Source organism: Sarcophilus harrisii, chromosome 2 (assembly GCF_902635505.1).
Source record: "Sarcophilus harrisii chromosome 2, mSarHar1.11, whole genome shotgun sequence".
In the NCBI taxonomy this organism is placed as follows: Eukaryota; Metazoa; Chordata; class Mammalia; order Dasyuromorphia; family Dasyuridae; genus Sarcophilus; species Sarcophilus harrisii.
Window position 1 is genome coordinate 382,110,244 of NC_045427.1, and position 24,349 is coordinate 382,134,592.

At 40.8% G+C, this 24,349-nt stretch overlaps 1 protein-coding gene across 2 annotated transcripts in view; it reads right to left on the reverse strand.

Annotated features, from left to right (window-relative positions):
* Positions 1-19,307: 19,307 nt before the first annotated feature.
* Positions 19,308-24,349, reverse strand: part of PDGFRB (platelet derived growth factor receptor beta) — a 68,636-nt gene continuing 63,594 nt past the window's right edge. For both annotated transcript variants that reach the window (XM_031953512.1, XM_031953511.1), the window contains exons 22-23: positions 23,309-23,541; positions 19,308-22,613 (exon numbers count right to left, since the gene is read on the reverse strand). In XM_031953512.1, the coding sequence (XP_031809372.1) occupies positions 22,427-22,613; positions 23,309-23,541 (420 nt within the window). In that variant the 3' untranslated portion in view covers positions 19,308-22,426. The remainder of the gene's footprint in view (positions 22,614-23,308; positions 23,542-24,349) is intronic.

Sequence of the window (24,349 nt, forward strand, 5' to 3'; positions counted from 1 at the left end):
CACTTCATTCTGTAATCATTGGGCATTGGTGATATTATTGTATGAGCTGCTTTCTTTCAACTTTTACATTCCATCAAACTTCAGTCACATTTCCCCCTTACTACTAAGTCCAAACTTCTTGAAAAAAATTATCTATGCTCATTATCTTTACTTCCTCACCACCCACTCTTTTCTCCACCCCCTTGCATTCTGCCCTCTATCCCCATCACTGTCCTGAAACAGCTCTCACCATCTCATAAGTGACATCCTGGTTATCAAATCCAATGATTTCTACTCAGACTTCATTGTTCTTATCACTACAGTTTTTAGCACCATGGTACCCTCTCTAGAAATTCTCTCTTTCCTTGTATTAGGTGACATGAACCCCTCTTAATTCTCCTACCTATCTCTCTGATCACTCTCTAACCTTCTCCTCTATGAGTTCTCACTCTCTTTCTACCTCTGTCAGGAGAACCAAATGATGTGTTTGAGATTTAGCCCCTAAATAATGAGATTTAGGCAATAAATGCTGGGGTTTGGGCATATGAAAAATTCACAATGGTCATTCTCTTTGGCAAAAAATTATTTAGGAGAAGAGGTTGCAGACAAAAATAAGAAATATAATAGACTCCAGGAAATGGAGTGGGGAGAGCATCTAATTAGCAAGAAAAAAGGTTTAAACAATTAATGATGGAAAAGACAAGTTCCTAGTGGAAGTCACAATTAACCAGGAGAAAGGAAATATCCCATGAGGTTGTAGTATGCCCTTAGCTGCCAGGCTAAATCTTTAGGGGAGTTTGGCCCCTTTAAATAGAAAGACACCATGAGGCAGAGTGTCATGGAGGGCTAAAACCTGAAAAGGGTCAGCAAAGACGGCACGGGCCATGGACAGATTTATAGGGGAAATTCAACCTCAGGGGTTTGACATAACTTGGATTTCTGACTGGACACAGTCAGGCAGGGCTGCCCACAACCTCCACAGAGGGTAGGAATATGAGGCTAAACTGATCTTTCTCAGTGCCCTTCTCTGCCTGCCCCAGGGAGCAATTCCATCAATGCTCCAGGCCCTCTCTGTCAATCATGTCCAGTTACTCAGGACTTTATCAGCTTTCTCTTTAGTTTATGAAGTTCTCTTCATTTATTTCCTTTTCTCGCTCTATCTTGTCTCCCTTTGTGACTTCATCCACTCTAATGGTTTCAAATCACCTCCATCCTGAAGACTGTCAAGTAAATCTATTTCTCTACCTCTTGCTAGACCCTTTGTCTCCTTTTTCTGATTATCTATTGGATGTCCATCTCTACTTGGATGTCTTTCTGACACTAAAAATATATACAAAACTGAACCTAACATTTCTCTCTCCAAACCTGACCTCCAACTTTTTCTTTAGATATCACTACCATCATTCTAGGACTTCACCTAGACTTCACCATTATCTATTTTATAGATATCTTTAGTTATATCTTTAATATATATTTATATATTGTTTATTATATTATTTATTTATCATTATTTATATTATATTATTTAAATAAAAAGCTTTATTTATTTAGCTTTCCTGTGGCAAATTATATAATATGAATTCCTCCTTTCCATGGCCACTGCTGTTTCCATCTTTCAAACTCTCATCTCTTCTCACTTGTACTATTATAATAGCCTCTTTTAAAGGTTTTTATTTATAGTTTTTGTTTCTTGAATGATCATAGTTTTCTCAAGTATCTATCCTTTTCTTCCCTCCTCTCAGAGAACCATCCCATATGATAAATAGTAATTTTAAGAGAGGAAAAAAGTCAGTACAATTGATTGATACATTGAAAAATTCTGAAAATATGTGCAATGTGTAAGACTAATAAAATTCTTACCTCTCCAAAAGGAGTAGCTTGGATTTTTTTTTCCTCTTTCTTTATTCAAATCCTGCTTGATCTTTATAACTTTGTTATATTTACTTTTGATATTTTGGTATACAGTTGTTCTTTCCATCTTCATTGTTGTACTTACTGTGTATATATTGTTTTCTTGGCTTTTCTTTTCTCTGCATCAGTTCATACACCTTTCTTGCTTCTCTGTATTCATCACATTACTTCATTTCATAGCTCAGAAATACTCCATTGCATTCATGTAGCACTCTTTGGTTAATCATTCCCCAATTGATGGGCATCCACTCTATCTCCGATTCTTAGTTTTTACAAAAAGCATGATATTCTTTTAACAGGTCTTCCTGCCCTCAAATTATCCCCTTACAAATTTATCCTTCACTCCATTCCCAGAATTATCTTCCTAACAAGCTGTTCTGATGTCATTCCTCTTCTCAAAAAAACCTCAGTTGCTTCCTAGTGCCTAATGAATAAAACATAAACATTTGATCCTGATATTCAAGGTTCTTTCCAAGCTACTTACACTCTACTCATCCAGCTTTATCTTACAGTTGTCCCTTTCAAGTATCCTGCATTGCAGTCAAACTGGACTCCTCTCACAACTGGAGTCTTGTCCTGCTGTCTCCTGTCTCCATGTCTTTGCTCACACTGTATGAGCCATAGCTCATACAGAAACAGACTGTTAGTAGGCAGGAAGGCAAGGAAGACCGAAGCATTTAAGTGATTACTATATGCCAGACACTGGGATGAGCACTGGGGATATAAATATAAGCCTTCAAGGGATCTTATATTTGAAAGGGAGAATACAAAACATAAAAAGAAATTAAAAATTGATGGGGAATGGGGAATGGAAGGAGAGAAAGAAGGCACTTACACTGGGATATGGTAGCTAAGTCACAGAGAGGCAGAAAGACAACCAGGAAAGAAATGAAACACAACTGACCTGGGCCCATCCCCAAATAAAGACCCACGTACTACATTTTGTTTATGTTCACAGGGGCCCTCTGCAGACAGTTCTTCAGTCCAGAGAAGTGACTGGCATTTATATACCACTTAAAAGTTTATGTAGCTCATGGCCACACCTTGCCTTCTTATCCCTCTGAATTTTTATCTTCCTCTGGGTCTAGGTGATGAGGGTCCATGGGTGAGACACAAGGCTGAGATACATCAATGCTGCTGAAAAGATACTGTTCTTGAAGCAAGATTGCACATGGAGTCTGAGAAAATAGAGGATACTATGGGCCAAGACCAGCTATTATGGATCCATTGGGCTGGTGACCTCCTTGTTTTCCTATACTTTAGTCCAGCATCCTCATGGAGAGTCCTGGATGTGGACACACTTTCTCCTTTCCAAGAACAGCCATTGTGAGTGGTTTGGGAGATTCCTTCTGCCACTCCTGAAGATCTGGGAGGATCAATAGGAGGAAGGTTTTGAGATGGCTAGAAGTACATGATTCTATATAGAAGAAATAAGGAAAAAAAAAATTATATGACATGTTCCCACAGCCAATCAGAAAGTCTTTAGTTTTTCTGGGCCTTTGGTGTTCCTGGAACATCCCTCCCTCTCATTTTCCTCCTAGACCTGAAGCTGATTGCCTTGTTGGTACAATGGAGTAGGCCCCAGCCCAAGCCTCAATTGGTCCATGTTTGGATTTTCTTGGCTCAGAGTGAGTATAAATAGCAATTGTTTCTGTTTTGGTCAGAAACCCTGAGAGTTTTCCCTCCCCAGATTGATTTTCTTTTTCTTTTCTTTTCTTTTTTTTTAATAAATAAAGAGGCTATTTATTCTTTGTCTTATTTTTATCCAGCTTAATCACTGAATGGGTATTGCCTCAGACAAACTGAGACCTGGGAAAAACTCTAGCTTTAAAAGGCCAAGGTCTATCCTTGCATCTTGTGTGCTCTCCAGTCGTCCTGATCTTCATCTTGCCATCAGACTCAGAAGGATCCCAAGGCAGGTGATCTTGCAGAGCCCTCCCTTACTTAAATCCAATTTACTTTCATACTATGGCACTAGCTTCCTGATGTCATGGAAGCTTTTTTTCTTTTTCCATTTGATTATGTCCAATAGACTATGTATTCATTGTATATTAAATATCTAATTCCTATAGCTAGGAGTTCAGAAACCAGAAAGGAGTCCCCAGAAAGGGGAAATCTACAACTTTGTAATACTAGTCTTCATTTTTAATATTCATATTTCAATTTTCCATTTCATCCTCTAGTTGCATTTTGCATGGAGCCAGGGCTACTGCTTAATTAGCCTATAGGCAAGCTAATTGCCCTCTGGTAGTCAGTGTGAAGGATTGCATCATTTAAGGAAGGGTATCCCATGTATGTGCCAGAGAGACTCTAAAGATACCACGGGGCTGGTGATTCTAGTAGAGCACCCACTGGTGAGCAACTTGACACTTTCTCACTGCCTAATTAATATATCATAATATTATTTATAATTAATAATAATTAATTAATCTGATTAATAGATGTTAGATTAATATCTAATAGAATGCTATCTTCTTACAGGTTTAAAAGAAAGCAGGATATGAACTGATTTGGACTATTTACAATGTCATAATTGTTACAGGTTTGTAAAGCATTTTTATGTACTTATTTCATGTGTCCTTCACAACAGTAATGAGAGCTAGGTACTACGGATGGAATAAGCCCATTTTATAGATAATTCAGTAAAAGTTTTAGAGGAAGAAGAGATCATGTCACACTGGAGGGAGTGGGGAATGGGAAGGTCATCAGAAACGATCCTGCAAAAGGATTTATGTTCTACCTTAGCTATCATTATCCCCATTTTAGATGAGAAAACTGAGGCCCAGAGAGGTAAAGTGATGATCACAAAGTAAGGATTCAAATGTGAGTCGGTTTTTTTCCCTGACTCCGCCACACTGGTAGAAAGAATTTCAGACCCTAAAGGAAGATCCAATGAGAACTGACAAGGATCAAAAAGATGTTCAGGGCCTCTTGAACCATAGTACAGAAACAGCCTTCCTTTTTCCTTTTCCTGTTTGAAATGGGCCCTCTAATAAGGCTCATAACTTCCTTTCTTTGTCCTGTTTTCCAGGAACAATTGTTCTGACTAAGCCAAGTGCTTCCAATAAGACTACTCCACTAGTAAGTTAGTGAGTAATAAAAACCTTTCCATGCATGCATTGGCTTTAATTTGGCATAGACTCCTGCTCTGAGTTTCTCACAGGCTTCTAACAACAGCTCTGTATGGGATTTATTCCCTCCTTTGCCTATCATTGCCAGGGACTACACAGCTAATAAGTATCTGAGATAGATAGGACTCAGCACTTTCTTCCTCCAAATTTAGCACTCTCTCTACTATGCTACCTAGCTACTAGCTCTCTACATTAGAAAATGGAGGCCCAAGGGGTGAAATGACTTATTTAAGGCAACAGTCAGTCAATGAACATTTCTTAATTGCCCATTATGTGCCACATAACATGCTAGTAGCAGAACCAATCCAGGAATCCATGATCCTTTTTCCCTCCTCCTCCCAATTTCAGGCTTTTCTCATGGACTATGGCAGGATAATTAAGTTTAACAAAACTGTGTAAAAACTTTTTTCTGTGAATGACTCTAATAGGGACATATAGAATAAATTGTGGTACCTGCCTTCATTGGGCTTGTATCTAGTGGCCAAGATGACATGTATCTAAGTCTATAAAATAATATTTGAAGGTTTGCAAAGTTCTTTTCTTACATTCGTAGTGAGCCCGAATTGACCCAGTTAGAGATCTATGAGTTCAAATCCTGCCTTAGTTACTTATTAACTACATAGTCCCTGGCAGCTTATTAAACTTTTCTTAGCCAATTTTCTCATCTATAAAGGGGATAATAATAACATCTTCCTCCCAAGGTTGCTGTGAAGATGAAATGAAATGATATTTGTGATTCTTTGCAAACCTTAAAGTACTATACCAGTGTGTCTTATTCATTGTTGTTATTTCTCCTTCATTCTCAAAAAGGACCGTGACATCAGGAAGCTGGTGCCATAGCATGAAAGTAAATTGGATTTAAGTGAGGATTTAAGGAGGCTCTGCAAGATCACCTGCCTTGGGATCCTTCTGAGTCTGATGGCAAGATGAAGATCAGGACGACTGGAGAGGGCACCAGATGCAAGGATAGACCTTGGCCTTTTAAAGCTAGAGTTTTTCCCAGGTCTCAGTTTGTCTGAGGCAATACCCATTCAATGATTAAGCTGGATAAAAATAAGACAAAGAATAAATAGCCTCTTTATTTATTAAAAAAAAAGAAAAGAAAAGAAAAAGAAAATCAATCTGGGGAGGGAAAACTCTCAGGGTTTCTGACCAAAACAGAAACAATTGCTATTTATACTCACTCTGAGCCAAGAAAATCCAAACATGGACCAATTGAGGCTTGGGCTAGGGCCTACTCCATTGTACCAACAAGGCAATCAGCTTCAGGTCTAGGAGGAAAATGAGAGGGAGGGATGTCCCAGGAACACCAAAGGCCCATAAAACTAAAGACTTTCTGATTGGCTGTGGGAACATGTCATATAATTTTTTTTAATGTTTCAATAATTTAATCCCAGAGTTCCAGACTTGGGAACAAAGGACCATTTTCATTAGGGAGAAACTGGTGTGGAAGAGTTTGCAACTAGGGTTTTAAGTTTTTGAACAGAATAAGATCTTGGACTTTGGGGCCTAGGCCGGTTGGAACCCTTTCCTACATGAATGAAGAGGAACTAAAGTAGCAGAGATTCCATAAATTATTGAAGTGGCCAGTCACTGAGGCTGGTCAGATGATTTTTAGGCATAATATTCCTTGTATGCTTTTGGAATATTTCTGAATTTATACTTCCCTTACAAACAAAGTGGTCCAAGTTTAGTCAGCAGGGAAGGGGGTTACTGCAGCTAAAGAGTCTGGAAAAAGTGACAGTGAAGGTTGTAGAGAGAAGGTACTATGAGTATATCTAACCAGGGCTTCAGATGGCAGAACTACTGAACTTTAGTCTATTCTGGGTTACTAAAGGATTAAGAAATGAACTTGGAAGTGAAGAAATGCATAGCTCCAGACAGGAGGAAAGAAAAGGGAAACGATGTCAAGACTGGACTGGAGCTCCAGACTCTTCCTAGATGGGAGATCAGGAGCAATTTATTTAGCCACTATATAATACCTACTGTGTGCTGTGCACTATGCTAAATTCTTTTTATAAATATGATTTCATTTGATCCTCATAACAACCCTGTGAGGTAGGTACTATTATTATCCCCATCTTATAGTGGACTAAATGAGAAAAGCAGAATTTAAATTTGGGTTTTCTGACTACAGGTCTAACTTTTTCTCTATCAAACTATCTCGTTACCTCAAATGAAGGTTATTGGGAGATGTGTCCATAGCACCTTGAACTTAACATGTCCCAAATGAACTGAACATGTCCCCAAAACTATGTTTCTTTCTGATACTACTATTTCTGACTTTATTGATGCTGTCTTCCAAATTTGAATCCTTAGTATTGTTTCTGGATCTAGATCTATAGAGCTATGAGTCTATAATCTTTGACCAGTCAGATACCAAATTCTCTTCATACTACAAATCTTTAGCCTTCTCTCTACTCCCAAATGAGAGAATATTGTAAAGTCCATAGCACAGTTCATGGCATGAAATATGGCCTTAATAAATGTTTCCCTTGTCTTGCTTCTCCTTGCTTTCCTTCCCTCTCTTCCCCTCCTTTCCCCACTGCCATTCTCATTGTATAGAAAAAAAGAGAATGCAATAGTATTATAGATTCTCATCACCACCTTCCTGGGCTCTTGAAATAGCCTCAGAACATGTTGTTCCACTTTCACTCCCTCCGCCTTCAATCCATCTTTTATACAGCAGTCGGAATAATTATTCTGGAATGTAGGTCTGTTTATATGGAAATATCTAAAATAGATAAAAGTGCTGGACTTGGTATCAAGACTGAAGTGGAGCTCCATGTTCTTAAAGCTGGGAAAGCTGGGAGATCATGAATAACTTATTTAATTTCTCTGAGTCTTATCTCCCACAACTATAAAACGAGGATAAATAATGTCTGTATTATCTAAACCTGATATAGGACTATTTTGAGATTCTGACAAGATGTTGTATGACATTGTTATGTAAATGTGCCATTCCCCAACTTGAAATCTTTAAATCCCATTACCCCTTACTGACAAGATAATTAATTCTACACTGGTTTTATTCCCTAATCTACTTTCCCCACCATATCTCACACAAATCTTCTCTGCATATACTCTGCTGTGGCAAAGAATGTTCTCACTCTTCCCTGTACACTTCCCATGCTTCTCTGTTTCTGCTTTCATGCGGTCTCTATGGAACACCCTTCTTCCCTTACCCCTCCTTTCCATTTTCTCCTCTGGAAGTCTTTAAGGCCCAACTTGGATGCTTCTTTCTCTATGAAGGAATAAATGACCTAACTATAAACCTTAAATTGCTATAAATTAATGAGTTTCATTTTTACCCAAGAAACAAAGACTATATTTCAATGCCATTATTCTAATTGTGAACACCTAATTTTGGTGTTATCCAGCTATAAATCAAGATAAATTCCATTCTCTAAAGCAAAGGGGTCAAATATAATCCTATCCCCAGCATCTGAGACAGCTAGGTAGCTCAATGGATAAAGTGTTGAGTGTGGAATCAGGAAGGCTGACCTCAGACACTCACTAGCTATATGATCTTGGACAAGTCACTTAACCCTGTTTGCCTTCATCTAGCAGAGGAGGAAATGGCAAACCATTCTGGTATGTTTGCCAACAAAAGCCAATACAGGGTCCCAAAAAGTTGGAGATTCAGCATCTGACCCACAATACTCCCAGGTGCAACCTGAGCCAGATGAAAATGTAATTGGGAAATATTTGCCAAAATAATTAAAACTACAATAAAAATTATATCTTAAAAGTAATTCAATAATTGGTTGGTTGGGACCCTTACATATGGATTAGCCCTTGTTTCTATTTGAGTTTGACAAACTCATCTAAAAACTTGAAAATAAATATCACTCAAAGGAGCCTGGAAAGTCATATGGTTGTTATGAGCAGTTTGGATCATAAAACAAAGAAGGAATTAATTGCTAAGGAGAATTGGAGTCTATAGTGTTATTTTTTTAAAGCATAAGTTTAAAAGATCTCATCATAGGTAGAGAGTAAGAGTAACCATCTGAATGGCCCTGATGCCATTCAGGAATGCTTCTGTGGGTTTTTCTGGGCAAGGATACTAGAATAGTTTGCTATTTCCTTCTTTATATACCAAGTGCTTGGCACATAGTAGGTACTCAATAAATGCTTGTCATGACTTCTTGAGTATAGGGATTGTCACATTTTTATCTTGTTGCTCTCCCCCCAACACGCAAAGCCTTGCACAGTGCCTATTATTTGGCTGCACTTAATAAATATTGATCAATAGGTCTTTGGAGGGAGTATGCACATTAATGTGATGGAAGATCCATTTGAATACCAAAAAAGATAAATGTATAAAATAAAGAACTACTATCATTAATGTTCCAGCAGAAAATACTCTCTTTCTTTTTTGACCATCTACAGCTCCTCATCTGCATCTCTCATTCCTAGAGCACTTCAAGTTTGCAAAGTACTTTCCCTTAACCATCTTTTGAAGTAGGTAGTAAAAGTTAACTTTTCAGATGACAAAGTCTTAAAGAGGTAAAATGATTTAACCAATATCACACAACTGGCCAATGTCAGGGTCAAGATTTGAAGACAGGTGATAAAGAGAACAATTATCCAGATAAAGACCATCAAAAAGGTAGAAGAATGGAAGAGATGTCACTGTGAAGAAGACTGGAGATAATTGCTGAAAAAAATTGCTTTGAAAGAGAAAAACTTATTGAGAAAACGTGAAAGAGTAAGACAAATGGGCCATCTTGTCCTTCAATCTGAAGATAGAGATCCCCTCTCTCTAAATCAGACCTATGAAACTGCTGAGGTCCTAGATAGTCAAATATGCAGAGAAAGATACTCCCTGAGGCAAATAGGAACAGTGATAAGATTACAAGTAGACCCTTTTGGTTGGAACAGAAGTGAGTGCAAGGGAAAATGTTGTAAAAACTTACCCATGCATATGTTCTGGCAATAAGAAGGTATAATTAAAAAAAAAAAAAAAAGTAGACTCTTTTGTTTTTATTTAGGTCTTTTGTTCTTAAGTAAGCCTTTTGTTCAAGTAGACTTTGGACTACAATCCCATTCCAAGTGGAGGTCTCTAGTAACTCTACCTTACAGTATTTAATCAGAAAGCTAAATTATGATGTCTACTCCCCAGGTTATATTTTCTCAGTAAAATATCTGTTCATCCTCTAGATCTTTGCTAACTTTTTAGGATGCTAAATCTTTTTTATGACTAGCCTGCCAGTAATTCTCCTCCCCTACTAATCCTTTTTTGGGTTAGTCTGCTAACTTTTCTAAGAATTTAGCCCACCTTGTGGTGTCTACCCTTTAATAGCATCTTCCTCCTGGTTAATTGTGAGTTCCACTAGGGAACTTGTCTTTCCTCTTATTAGTTGCTAAAACCCTTTTTCTTAATAACTCCTTTTGGAATTTAGCTTTTCTCTTAGCAGCTTAATACACTTTTAACCCATTGATTTTGGGGTCTATGCCCACAAATTATTTTGGGATGACTCAAAACACTAGCCCAAACCCCAATATACTTTTGGAATTTCACCCCGTGCCCCATCATTTTGGTGATCTCATACAGGAAGAGTCTGACTATATCCTATAACCTCAATGATACCATGCAGTCCCTGGGAGAAATCTATTCACTCAGCTTGAGAACTCCTACTGTGGGGACAAGCTGTCTTGGCTGAAGAGTGAGTGAATGCAAACACAATATCAAATCAGCTCCAGGCCAAACAGTGCTTTGCCTCCCACCCAGCTGTCAATCTGAGACCATCTTGCCATTTGCCCTGTTGTTGCATATGACTACCTTCTGCCACCTTACCCCTTCCTCTTCTCTGATTCCAGTAATGAGCACTTCTATATGGAACCCAATGGATAACTTTACTGATAAATTACTGAAAACAAACTGGAAGCCAAGCTACTCCTTCAGGCAAGCAGAAAGAAGCATTGATAGGATGGTTTTGATTAAACCTTTTGTTATCTTTAAATAGACTTTTAATTCAGTCCCACTCCTGGTCGAATCCTTAGCAGAATTCTTTGCGTTGACAAAACCATCATAACTCCACAGTTACTGTATCTAATCAGAAAGCCAAGTTATGATGTCAATCCCTGAGGTTATATTTCCCCTATATTTCCTCAATAAAAGAACCCACTATATTTTTCCAACTCACTAAATCCTTTTTAGAGTTTACCCACCTTATAGAGCTGAGGATTCATTAGGAACTTGCCATAACTTAATGCCCTTTTACACCTTAATAGAATCTTTCTCCTGGTAAATTGTGAGTTTTGCTAGGGAACTTGTCTTTCCCTTTGTTAATTGCTAAAAACCCCTTTTCCCTGCTAAAAATCCCATGTGGATTTAGCCCACTTTTGGCAGCATAATAAAAATCTTTGCCCCTTGAGTTGGAGATCTAAGCCTACAAATTCTCTTGAGATACCTTGTGACACCAGCATGTAACCTCAATATGTTTGGGGGGTCCAATTCCCCCTCTCCCCAACCCCACCATTACTATCCTTACTACTTTCCTGACCAAAACTCTCTTTCTTAGTAACCACTTCTAATACATGTTGCCTTTCCCATTAGACAGTGAGTTTCCTGAGATTAAAGGAATGTCTTGGTTGTATTCCTAGTGCTTAGCTCAATGCCTGATATTTAGTTAACTGTAAGTCCTAAATAAATGATTTTTCCTTCATTTATATATTTATTCATTTCTTCAGCCAAAGAGTAGAAGAAATAGTGGGAGCAAGAATTAGAATAATCCCTTCTCTTGGCCCTGTGGGCCCCATTTATAGAGAGAGGCTATCAAAGCAGAGGATTTTAAGGAAAGTTGTATCCTCAGGGAGAAGCAAAATTTCAGCTAAACAGCAAAGATGGAAAAACACTAGAGAGAAGGGGGGTGGGGGAAACTCTGCTCCCAGAACTACAAAGGACTCAGTGAAGGGCACTGGTGGAGAAGCAGACAGGGGTGGGGTTGTCTAGTGCAAAGAAGGAAGACAAGAATTGGGAAATCCCCAAAAGTTCAAAATCCATCACACTCCCTCACAATCAATCCTGTTCAACACCATCCACAGGCCACTAACACTGTCAGTCTCCTTTCTCTGTTTCTCCTTCAGCTCAAGGCTGAGCCCTAAGGAGATAAGAGGCTTTCAAATAACTTTATTTAACCATTTTTAGAAAGGATATTGGAAAATGCGGAAGATAGTGGAAAGAGTGCAAGTGGAAGCACTGTACAATTTTGGATAGAGCACTGGACTTCCTGGAGCTAAAATCCCATTTGAGATACTAACTAGCCATGTAACTGAGCAAGTTGCCTAAGTTCTGTCATTCTGTGCCTCATTTTTTCTCATCCATAAAATGAGGGAGTTGGACTCAATGATTTCTAAAGTCTTCCAACTCTATATAAACATTTATGATCCCATGATTCTCTAGAACTGGAAGTCTCCTAAGACATAATGAGTCTGATCTCATTTTAGATATGAGTATACTGACATGTTTCCCAAGTGACTCAGGTAGCCTCTGGAGCCAATACTCTTTCTACTACCCAATGCTTCTCTCTGGACTGGGAATTAGGTGCCTTGTAGTCCCAACTCACTCACTAAATCTCTGAACAATTTCGGCCAAATCCCCTCCTTTCTCCAGGTCTGTTTCCTCCTCTGAAAAACGAGTTAAGCCATTTCTTTTGTTTTCTCTGTTTTCTAAGTTTCTAGCTCTATATTTATGAACCATGATTTATGTAAGATTAATTACAACAACCTTAATGAAGAGAAGGATATAGGATCATTCCTAACTTGGACCATCAGAACCAGAAGGCAGAGATGGATGAATTCATGGTCTGACATCATTGGGACTCATCAAGCCTAAGTCTCAGAGATGGAGCTGACATTGCAACAAGAGATCCTTCCTGAGGGGGTTGTGCTAAATTATCATTGAGGTCCTTTATCTCATTGAACATCTAGGATTCTAAACAGGTTGATAATGGACTCCCCTCTCTAACACAGAGAGGAACCCAAGTGTCAACAAACCTAGTGTGCAGAGCCTTATTTTAAACCCTTATTTGCTGTCCCCCATGATTAACATATTGTCTAAGAGGGACCCAGAAACAGTAGTCTCCCATTGGAAGGTTTGTCATGCAATTATCATCTTATCCACTCAGCTCTCCAAACATTGCAGGCTGTCCTTGCCCCCTGCTTCCCCTCTGGCTTTTCCTCTGTCCCACTTCCCTTTTCTCATCCCTCTACCCTGTCCCTTCACTTGCCACATCCTCTCAATGACTCACATTTCAATGCCATCTTCTTTTCCAGGGCCCTATACCTGGAAAGTGAGTTGGCAGCAGTGAGTCAGAGAAGGTTCTTTATATATCTCCTTGTTCCTTCCTTCTGGAGCTAGAGCCTGCTCCATTCCCAGGATTTGGGATCTGTGTGACTGATACCTTTAGAATCTCGGAATATTCCTGAAAGAGAAATGAGCTTTCCTGGGGCTCCACCCCCAAACCCAGGGAGACCCAAACCCAGGAACACGGGACCACTATAGGAAGGCATCCCTGAAATAGCAGCACCAGGTATAATATCTCCCCAAATGCCTGGCCTAGGGGCAGAGTTGAACCTGCCTGAGATACTAAACAAACATTATAGGGTTAGTAGCTGAGTTATTTTCACTGATGGGAAGAAGTGAGGGAGAGAGAATGTCTGAGCTAGAAGGAAATCTAAAAATTAGAATGTAAGTTCTTTGAGGGCAGGGACTCCCCCCACCTCCATTTTATCTTTGTCTTCCCATAACTTAGCACAATGCTTTGTTCAAAGTACAAGTAATAGTGCTTTTTAGATTGAATGGCTCCAGTACTATTTTACAGATGAGGAAACTGAGATTCAGGGAAATTAAATGGTTTGCCCAAACTCATATGTATTGAAGGCAAGATTCTCCCTGAGATTGTATCTCCCCGGGTCTCTGAATTCCCAGAATACTGCTATTTTTATTATATCACACTCTCTCTCCTGTGTCCTAGACCCTCAGCATTCATATGAACAAATAATCATGTATTTAGAGTTATATATATGACATACTTTTACAGGTGAGGAAATTAAGGCCTAGAATGATTGTGATTTGCCTAGAGTCACATATATAAGTGTACAAGATAGGATTTGGACTTAGGGACTTTCCAAGTCCCTTATTAGAATTATTATACCTTTTATGATAGGAACATTGTATTCCCAGATTCTCCTCTCCTCTACAATTTCTCCTTCTCCCTCCCCCTGCCAAAAAAAAAAAAACATGGATTAGGAGAGTTTTTCCCCAAAAGGAACCAAAACTGATCCTGGGATTTGACTGGCTGGAGGGAGAAGGAAATGGCTGCTGCATGGGGCTTAAGTTACTCCCCTAATCCCCTCTTTATGCAGCTTTCTGGTAGCATGTGACTTTATTAACATGGTTCCTGATCACCTAAGGGCATAAAAAGTTCCAGTCATATAGGGTCATATCTCTTTAGATTTGGAGGATATCCAAAGACTACAATCCCGCTGACCAGATGCATTTCTAAATGGAGAGGATCCCTTTCTCCCAAGTATCTTATTGAATATCTTTTCTATGTTCTGGTTAAGTAAACTTCCCTTTGTTAATTGTTGATAATTTCTGAGTGCCCCATTTTGTCTCAACATTAGACCTGAACTAATAGGACACTAGCCTGTATCAGTTCTTCCCTAATATCTTTATACCCTTTTTCTGAAAAGGGCTTCAGTAGATTGTGACTCCAGAGTCATTGGACAGGTTTGGAGCCTGAGCCTCAGGCTGATCCATAAAGAATCCCCACTTCTGCTCTCTCCTGACTGCATGCTGTACCCCCCCACCCAAGAGATGATATGGAACTTGGCTTGCAAGCCCATTTTGTGTGTAGGCTGGCCAGGGGCTCTGAGTAACCCAACTAGAAGAAAGAACACAGACATCCTTTGGTAACAACATATAGGTCTGGACAGCCCAAATTGCCACCACTTCCCTCATTCAGATCCAGTGATCATATCCACGAATAATGATGACATATTGCAGTCTTGTTCTCCATGGACAAGGATCATCCCAGTGCCCACTTTAGCATTGCCAAGGCCATGTTATCCAGATCCAATTGCCTTCTCATTCATGAAGACCCCCACATGGGACCCACTCTAATTGTGCTACCCTTCCCCTTTTTCCTCCCTGGCTCCTCTTCTATTCTACTTCCCTCTTCTTACTCCTTACCCCTTCCCTCCTGCACACACACACACACACACACACACACACACACACATCCCCTTGCTGACTCACTCTTTAGCTCCTTCTTCTTTTCCAGGTTCTGAGGCTTCTCTCAGTCCCTCCAATTCTGACTTTCAACCACAAACTCATGCAGGATGCCTTCCACCAGTTGCCTGTAGGGATTGCCCAATTCTTAGCCAAGCCTGGCTAGAGCTGTACTAAATAGTATAAACCCAAACACATGGGGCATTGATGAATGCCAGGAACCCGCCATGAATATCCCAAAGGAGAAAGCAGGAAGGAATCAAGGAAAGGCCCCCACTGATTGGAAGCTGGATAATATTCTAGCAAGAAGGGTGGGGAGAGGAGCAGCTCAGGTGACCCATAGAGTCACTTTCCTCAGCACCATCTGACAAGCTGCGATTGGCAGGTTATCTCCATCCCTGGGTTGTATATCTTTATCTCTGCTTCTTTTAATCTGTGGTTTCCTTTAAAACTCAACTTAAGTGACACTTTCTCCATAAAGCCTTCCTGATTGGCCAGAGTCCACCCCACAACTGTTAGTTTCCTTCCTGATTTATCTTGTATTTATTTGAGTGTATATTTTGTATACATTTTGCCCATTCATATTGTTCTAGGAACAATTCTTAGTTATAGCAAAAAAAAAAAAAAAAAAAAGAAAGAAAGAAAGACAAAACTAATAATAAAAGGTAGTCCCTATCAAAATGTGCATACCCTTTGACCCAACAGTGTTACTATTGGGCTTATATCCCAAAGAAATCTTAAAGGAGGGAAAGGGACCTGTATGTGCACGAATGTTTGTGGCTGTCCTTTTTGTAGTGGCCAGGAACTGGAAGCTGAGTGGATGCCCATCAATTGGAGAATGGCTGGGTAAGTTATGGTATATGAATCCTATGGAACATTATTGCTTTATAAGAAATGATCAGCAGAATGAATACAGAGAGACCTGGAGAGACTTACATGAACTGTGAATATGAGTGAGGTGAGTAGAACCAGGAGATTATTGTACAGGGCAACAACAATATTATATGACGATCAATTCTGATGGACGTGGCTTTTTTCAACAATGAGATGACTCAGGACAGTTCCAATGGCCTTGTGATAAAGAGAGCCATCTGCACCCAGAGAGAGGACTGTGGGAACAAGTGTGGATCACAACAGGTATTTTTACTATTTTCATTGTTGGTTGTGTTTTGTTTTCTTTCTCATTTTGTTCCTTTTAGATCAGATTTTTCTTGTGCAGCATGATAATTGTGAAATATGTATAGAAGAATTGCACATGTCTAATAGATATTGGATTATTTGCCTTCTAAAGGAGGGGGTGGGGAGAAGAGAGGAAAAGTATTTGGAACACAAGGTCTTGCAAGAGTGAATGTTGAAAATTATCCATGCATATGTTTTGAAAATAAAAAGCTTTAATTAAAAAAGAAAGGTAGCTCCATGTGGTAGAAAACACACGAGGCCAAGCATTAGCTAACAATCTTGTGTTTGTGTCCTGAATCTGCCACTAGACAATGTCACTCTGTAAATTTGAGCAAATCATATTTCTTCACCGGGTTTTAGTCTCCTCCTAGGCAAAATGAGTAGATTTGAGTAGATTGATTGTTCTTCACTCTTTTTGTTTATGATGGACCATTTTGGCCCCTCTTCATCCCTGGTGAAACTTCTCTGAATAATATACTTAATGCATAACATAAAATACAGAAGATTTCAAAGGAAATGAATTATAGAAATGATTACCAAATTTTTTTTAAATTCATGAACCTGTACTAGAAGATCTATAAGTTCTCTTCTAGTTCCAATATTTGAAGTGCTAAAATTTTCTTAAGCTTAACTGATACTACATATAATTATTTTATATAAAAGGTCCCTTCCAATTTTGTCATTCTCTGTTCCAAGATCCCTTTCAGTTCGGACATTCTTTATTTTAAGAGTTTTCCAACTCTATCTCTCCACTAAAATCTAGCTGTTTATTGTTTTCCTTTTTTAAAAAAAAATCTCCAGGTAAGGAAGTGGAGACACCTTCAAAACTTAGAAGTTGCCCTCAACTCTTCACCCTCATTGAACCTTCACATCCAATTTATTGCCAAATTATGTTGCTTCTACCTCAGTAGAAGATTTCCTTCTTCTACTCACATAGTCACCACCCTATCACCTTTCACTTGAACCATTGCAGTGGCCTCCTAATTGACTTCCCTACCTCAAGTCTCTCCATTCTCCAACCTCTCCTCCACACAACTGCCAAAGCAATTTTTCCTAAAGTACTAGTCTGACCATGTCACTCTCCCACTTTAAAAAATTGCAATAGCTCCCTATCGATTTTAGAATCAAATTTAAATTTCTCTGTTATTTAAAGACTCTTACAACCCAGTCCAAAATTACATTTCAAGCTTTTTCATATATTACTCCCATCCTGAAACTGTTGTAGTTCAATCATGTCCAACTCTTTGTGACTTCTTTTGGGGTTTTCTTGGTAAAGATACTGGAATGGTTTGCCATTTCCTGCTCCGACTCATATTGCAGATGAGGATTAAGTGACTTGCCAGGGTCACACAGCTAGCAAGTGTCTGAAGCCAGATTTGAATTCCTGGATGAATCTTCTTGACAATAAATCTGGTATTCTATCACCTACCAGCCCTGAAATTCTATGGTTCCTCTAAACTGGCCTCCTCTCTCATCCCCACCCCTGATACTCCTTCCTCTGTGCTTTTCACAGACTATTTCCATCCTTGGACTGCAGAACATCTTTACCTCTGCTTCTTCAACTCGGCTTAAGTGATACTTTCTTCATAAAACCTTTCCTGACCTACCTACCCCACCCCACAACTTTTATAATTATTTTATATTTATTTGAGTATATATTTTGCATATACTTGCATGTGTTTATAATATAGCCCCCAATGAAACATAATATGCATGAAGGTAGGAAATATTTCACATTTGTCTTTTGTGCTTCCAGCATCTAGCCCAGTATTGGCTCATAGCAGGCACTTAATAGAAGCTTATTGATGGAATACAGACTTTTGCCTTAAAGAGTTTTAGATGGTTTTTTTTTTCCCCTAGCTCTTTCATTCTGTGTTCTGAGATTATGGTTCCTGGCTTTTTGAAGTATGAGAACCCCTTACTGATGTCAAAAATGATAGCACTTGTACTTTGAGACAATATTTGTATGGGTATAGATCCCTTATAGATATAACTACATGTCCCCTAAGGATGTATAGCTCATGGATCAGGAACCATTGCTTTAAGGCCCCTTCTAGCTCTCATGTTCTATGGTCTGGGGCCCCTTCTAGCTTTATTATGCTAAGTTCTGGAATACTGAGAGTTGTGCATTTTTATCATATGTACTTCTCACCTATGTGAGGATTTTTTTTGATCTGACCTCAGAGCATTCCTAAATTATAGTTTCTCTTTGAGAAGTGAGAAAACTGATGTTCAGAGGGGAGATGGGGCTTGCCCAAGTATGCCTTGCAAGTTAGCAGCAAAACAGTTCAGAACCCAGTTCTTCAGCCTTCTTGCTCAGTACTGGTACAGTCCATATAGGAGCCAATGCCTGGTAGACAGTCAGCCAATTGATGTTATTGGTGGGAGGAAAGGAGGGCCTAAAGGGTTCTGATGGGGAAGAAACAGCTTGGTCTGTCTCCAGAGGACTTAATGGACACAGTGCCTTCGAGATGTCATACTATATTTTCAGGAGGCAGCATTTCTGAAAGCAAAGTGGCTTGCTAGATAGAACAGAGTAGACAGAGTGTAGAACCTGAAGTTAGGAAAGCCTGAGGTCAAACTCTTCCTCAATATAGTTACTAGTTGTATGATCTTAGATAAGTCACTTGACTTCTGTCTGCCTCAGTTTTCTCAACTGTAAAATGGGAATAATAATAGCACCTACTTCCCTGGGTTGTTGAATGAGAGTAAATGAAATAATATTTATAAAATACTTAATACAGTGCCTGAAACATAGTGGACACTTAAAAGATGCTTCTTTTTTTTCCTTTTCTTCCCTTTCTCTTCCACAACTGCCACAAAAACCTTCAAGGCAGGGCCCAGCAAGAAACAGCCAAACCAGAGGATCCAGAGCACCATGTTTAATATTAAAACCTTTCCCTTAAAAAAAATATATACAGATATGTAAAGCTGAGTGTGTAAAAAATAGTATCTCGGTTGTTTAAATGTGAGTTATTGTGAGTCTTAAGTATACACCTGTAAGCTAGCAGTGATGATATCTTTGGTACCTTGATGCCCTCCCATTTCCTTCCCTCCCAACCATGATTCTCACCGTGTCTTAAATACAAACTGACACAAAATCGAGCTTCCCTCCAGGGGCCCAGGTATAGAACTGTTTAGCTCTGAGTGGGTTTGCTCAGAGCTGCTTCCTGCCTGAGCATCTGAAGGGGCTCCTCTGGAAGGTTGGTTTGGATGGGGGTGGCCCGGAAAAAGGAGGAAGGGGAACTTCTATGTGCATATGCCCATGTGTAGATAGCTAAGTGAGCGACCTACATCCTGCTCACGTACCCTGTCACTGCCCCTACTCCCTGACCTCTGTTTGATCCACACCCAGAGGGCAACTGGATCTCTCCCCTGACTCCAATCTAGTTAGAGGGAATACATCCTCTATTTAGGAAACTCTAGATTTAAAAGTCCTTTAAAAGTCTTTAAAAGTCCTTGGTCAAGATTTAGCATGGGTGGAAGTGGGAGCAAGGGGGAGTACAGATGAACTGAGGGGGTAGGAAATGGAATTCTCTGGGAGTCCAAGACAGGCAATACTGGACCCAGCTCTGAGCTCCATGGGCAAGGGAGTGAGTCAGTCACTCACTGCCCAGTGCTCTGGGCACTCCAGTTTGTCTCACGGTCAGATCCTTTATCATTAGCCATGAGGGCCAAGGAAACCCTAACCCAATTACCCCATCATTTCTACTATACTATATATGCACAGGGCTGGTGGAGGGGAGAGAATGGACAAACTGAACCTTGCTTCTTTTAAAAGACACAATGGAGAAAACAGGATCTCTGGATACATAACCCTCCTGAGCAGCTTAATGGAGGAGGGAGGAAAGGGTCCAGAACAGGGCAGTCAGATGATCTGGAAACACATTTCCAATTTTGCAGTCCCAAGAGAAACCTTGGCCAGGATGGGATAGGTTAGCTAAAGAGCAGACTCCAGGAGGCACAGAAGCAGACAAAATCATGGATTTCCCCGAGTCCTAATCTCTGGTAATGTTCTATCCCTCCATAATAAAGCTGGATGAAGCTAAACCATCCTGGATATAGGACAGAGCATGTGCTTATCTGTCAAATGTCCTCAAAAGGGCCAGGTAGAGGGCAAGCCCCCCACCTTTTATTTTCATGGTGTTGGAACTTTCCAAGCTCAGGACTTCCAGCTGGCCTGAGAGATGGGGAAGTCAGAGTCTGTTCTTGATGGCTAAAGGAAGGCGTAGGATGTTAGGAAAAAAGCCACAAAAAACAGTAGTTTCTAACTTCAACCTCAAATGTAACCTCTATTCCCTGTGAGAGGATAGAGACAATGGAGGACATCACCCGGTTACATGGGCAGGAGAACTAGGGGCAGGTGAAGAAGGAGCTACCTCACTGGATGGAGAGGCTCTACCTCTGTCCAAGGATCTGGGGCAGATGTATGTGTGTGTGTGTGTGTGGGGGGAAGGAGTCATCCAACATTATCTTGCATGAGAGCTGGATCAGTCCTCAGAGGCTATTGTACAGTGGAGGAAACTGAGGCACCAGGAAGCTAAGTGACTAACCCAAGATAAACCAGATTGTAAGCACCAGGGGGGTGTTGTAGCCTTTAAGCAGGCATCCCCATCTTGACTTCCCAGAACCCAAGGTTTTCCCCAGCTCCTAACTTGATGGAGGAGAGAATAGCCTCACAAACGTGGCTCTGCTAAGGACCCCTTAGCTCAGTGATAAAGGAAACTGCTAAATCTGAGAACTGGTAAGGACTTCAGAAATCCAACCTCCCATCCCCTGCAGGGGTCCTCTTTACAGCTTTTCTATTGGCTGGTCTTCCAGTTTATCTGCAGTGATCAGGAGATAAGGACCTCGGAGGGGAGACATTGTCCACTGTGAGACAGTTCTGATCATTAAGTCTTCTTTGAATTGAGCTCAGATCTTCTTTCCTGAAATTTCCACTCCTCAATCCTGCTTTGGATCACCACCCCATGGTGATGGTGGAGGGCTAGGGTTGGACAGGGATGGACTAGGGTCATCAGAAGAAACAAGAGAAGCCCCAAAAGTGGGAAGACAACCCCCTTCTATAGACCTCAGCCAAATGTCAAAGGAAAAATACAAAAGGCAATGGCCAGTCCAGCTGGCACGGGGGCAGGAGGATTTGAGGGGAGGAGTTCAACGCTGATTGTACATTTCTAATGTACCTTTCTTCTCTTTCAGGGAGGAGAGATTTCTGACCAAACCTCCAGGAAAGGTGAGACCCTGAAGATGACTTGATCCTTTGGAGTTGAGCCGGGACTTCACAGAATGACATTCATACAAAGATCCCATGTCCTCTGCCCCTCTTGCTTCCACCAAAGTCTGGAGGAACCCTCCTCCTCCTCCCTTTCCACAATTTCTTCTCCCCAAGAGGCAGGGAGAGACCTTAGCCACCCAGTGACTCAGGCAGAAGGCACAGTTGTTAGGAACCTAATCAAGGCATGGCCAATAAACGGCTCCATTGCTAGGTAAGTCTGAAAGCCAGAGGCTGGCGTGGTTAGGAGGGACAATCTCCTCAGCCTGTGGATGCCCACACCTTCCTCTATATTTTAAGGCCCTTGTTCCAACACTCAGTGCCCCTCCCCTGCTCCGTTAACAGGATTAAAAATCCCCTAATTTACCCAGGGAATCATTGTGTCAGACAGAGACTGAGGGTGTTGAAATAGGGAAGGGCAGGGGACCAAGCAGCTACTTTCAGTGCCAGAGTCTCTGCAAAATGCCCCTTGCCTTGTCTTCCTAAGGGAAAACTCTTAGCTGGGAAAGAGCCCGGGGGGCTCCTCATGGAGGCAGATCAGTCCCTGCCACAGTTAGGCTAGAAATCTTGCATCCCATAATGAAAAGGCCCGGTCATCACCTCCTTTCTTCGCCCAATAGGGACACCAGCATTCATCTGGGAAGGAGAATAAAGGAGAGTCCGTAGAGCAGAGACAGGGGTGGGGGTGCCTGCTCTTTTCCTGGGTGGGCCCAGCTACAGGAAGCTATCCTCCACCTCCTGCTGCCCCGGGCCCGGGCTGGGCTCTGGCTCTGGCTCCAGCTGTGGCTCTGGCTTCGGCTCCAGCTCTGGCTCCTCTGGCTCGGGCTCTAGTTCTTCTTGAAGCTCCAGGGGACTATCACAAGAGATGGTGGATGATGTGTTGACTTCATTCAGGGTAGAGCTAGAAAGAAAGCCAGACTAGTGAAGAACCAGTGAGAGAAAGCAGGGAAGTGTGGTAGCTCTGGATTTGCCCTCCCCTGAAATGCTCCTGCCTGTCAATATTCTTCCTAAAACTCGATACCCATATGATACTCCAGATGGAATCCACCAGGAATAGAGGACAGCGGGCTGGTCATTGCCTTTGTGGAGGACCTTTTGCTTCTCTTCCAGCAGTCTAAGATCATATTAGCTGTAGGAGCTGTAGCTCCCCCAAATGACTTATATTGCTCTTGAGGTTCTGGAACCCTTTCAGTCCTTTTCATATGAACCATTACCTAGTCAGGCTTTTGTTACTTTATATCTATCTATAGATACTATAAATATACACACATATAGAGAGAGAAAGCTATAGATAGATATAGTATCTATATATAAATACTATAGATACTATGTGTATATATAATATCTATTTATCTATCTATCTATATCTATATAGATATAGAGAGAGAGTACAAGAAAGGATCATGTGTTTGAGAGTGTCTTAGAAAGCCAGGATGATTGCTGCCTGATGTCTGTTTCTTCCTGTCCCGATCTATCATTTTCATGGTATCCCCTAGATGGGTCTCTGTCCATAGTGGAAACTCAAGATGGACGGACTACACGGAGGCTAGAAGTCCTTGCAGAAGACAATTGGCTAATAAGGAATGTTCAGCTTACCTGGCGAGACTGTGGGAACTCTCCAGTGGGGCTGCCTCGGGTCCTTCAGGCTTAGGGTCTGGCAGGGGGATGATGTAGTCATTGTCCCCTTCATTCTGCTGCACGGCCGTGTAGAGAACAGAGCTGGTGTCAAGGGGGCCCCTCGGGCCACCAAATGTAGGGAGCTGGGCTCGGGTGCGCAGAATGGCCGGGTGGTCGCTTCTCAAAAATTCTTCATCAACTTGCTGGTACTTCTGCTCCCACGGGGAATGAGGGAGGAAAGGGGTAAGGTGAGTGAGATGGCATTGGCTGGAGCGCCAACAAGTTATGCTCTAAGATCCTTTCTGGCTTCAGCCTTGCATGGATTGTGATTCTGATTCTACATTTCAGAGCACCTCTGCTTCTCTCCTGTATCTCATTTTATTTGATTTCAGAGCAGAGTCCAGACTTAGCCTAATCAGTATGCCACGAGATTAGGGTGTCCAAAGTAGCCAGAGCTGGGGACTTATGACTTATATTCCTGCCTCCACTATGGCAGGGCCTCTCTGTCTATGAAATGGAAGCAAAAAGGGGTTGGGGGTTGGAAGAACTTCATTAATCTTGTTGAAGAGACTGTCTGACCCAGGCTGCTTCCTCACTGTGCTGAGCACTGGATCTCATACCCATTTTGCCTCTATCTACAAAATTACTTAATGAAGCCAAGGGGGAAATGTTCTCCCAACTCATTTGTAGAAACACAGAATCAATCACAGGATATCAGAGCTAGAAAGGACTTTTATCTACATCCTCCAGTCTCCAGCTTTTTAAACTGTGGTTTCTGACCCATATGGGGTTTTGTAATTGAATGCAGGTTTCTTGATCTCTGCATTTTATGATCTGTTCTCAGTAAATGTTAGATTTGTATATCTATTTTATATACTTATATACCTGGAGTCATATAAAAATTTCTTGGGCAAAAAGGGGTTGTGCACGGAAAAAGTTTAAGAAGCTGGGCATTCTCTTTTCACAAAGGAGGAAAATAAGATGTTAGAAGGAGAAGTGAATCTGTTAAGTTCTCAAGGA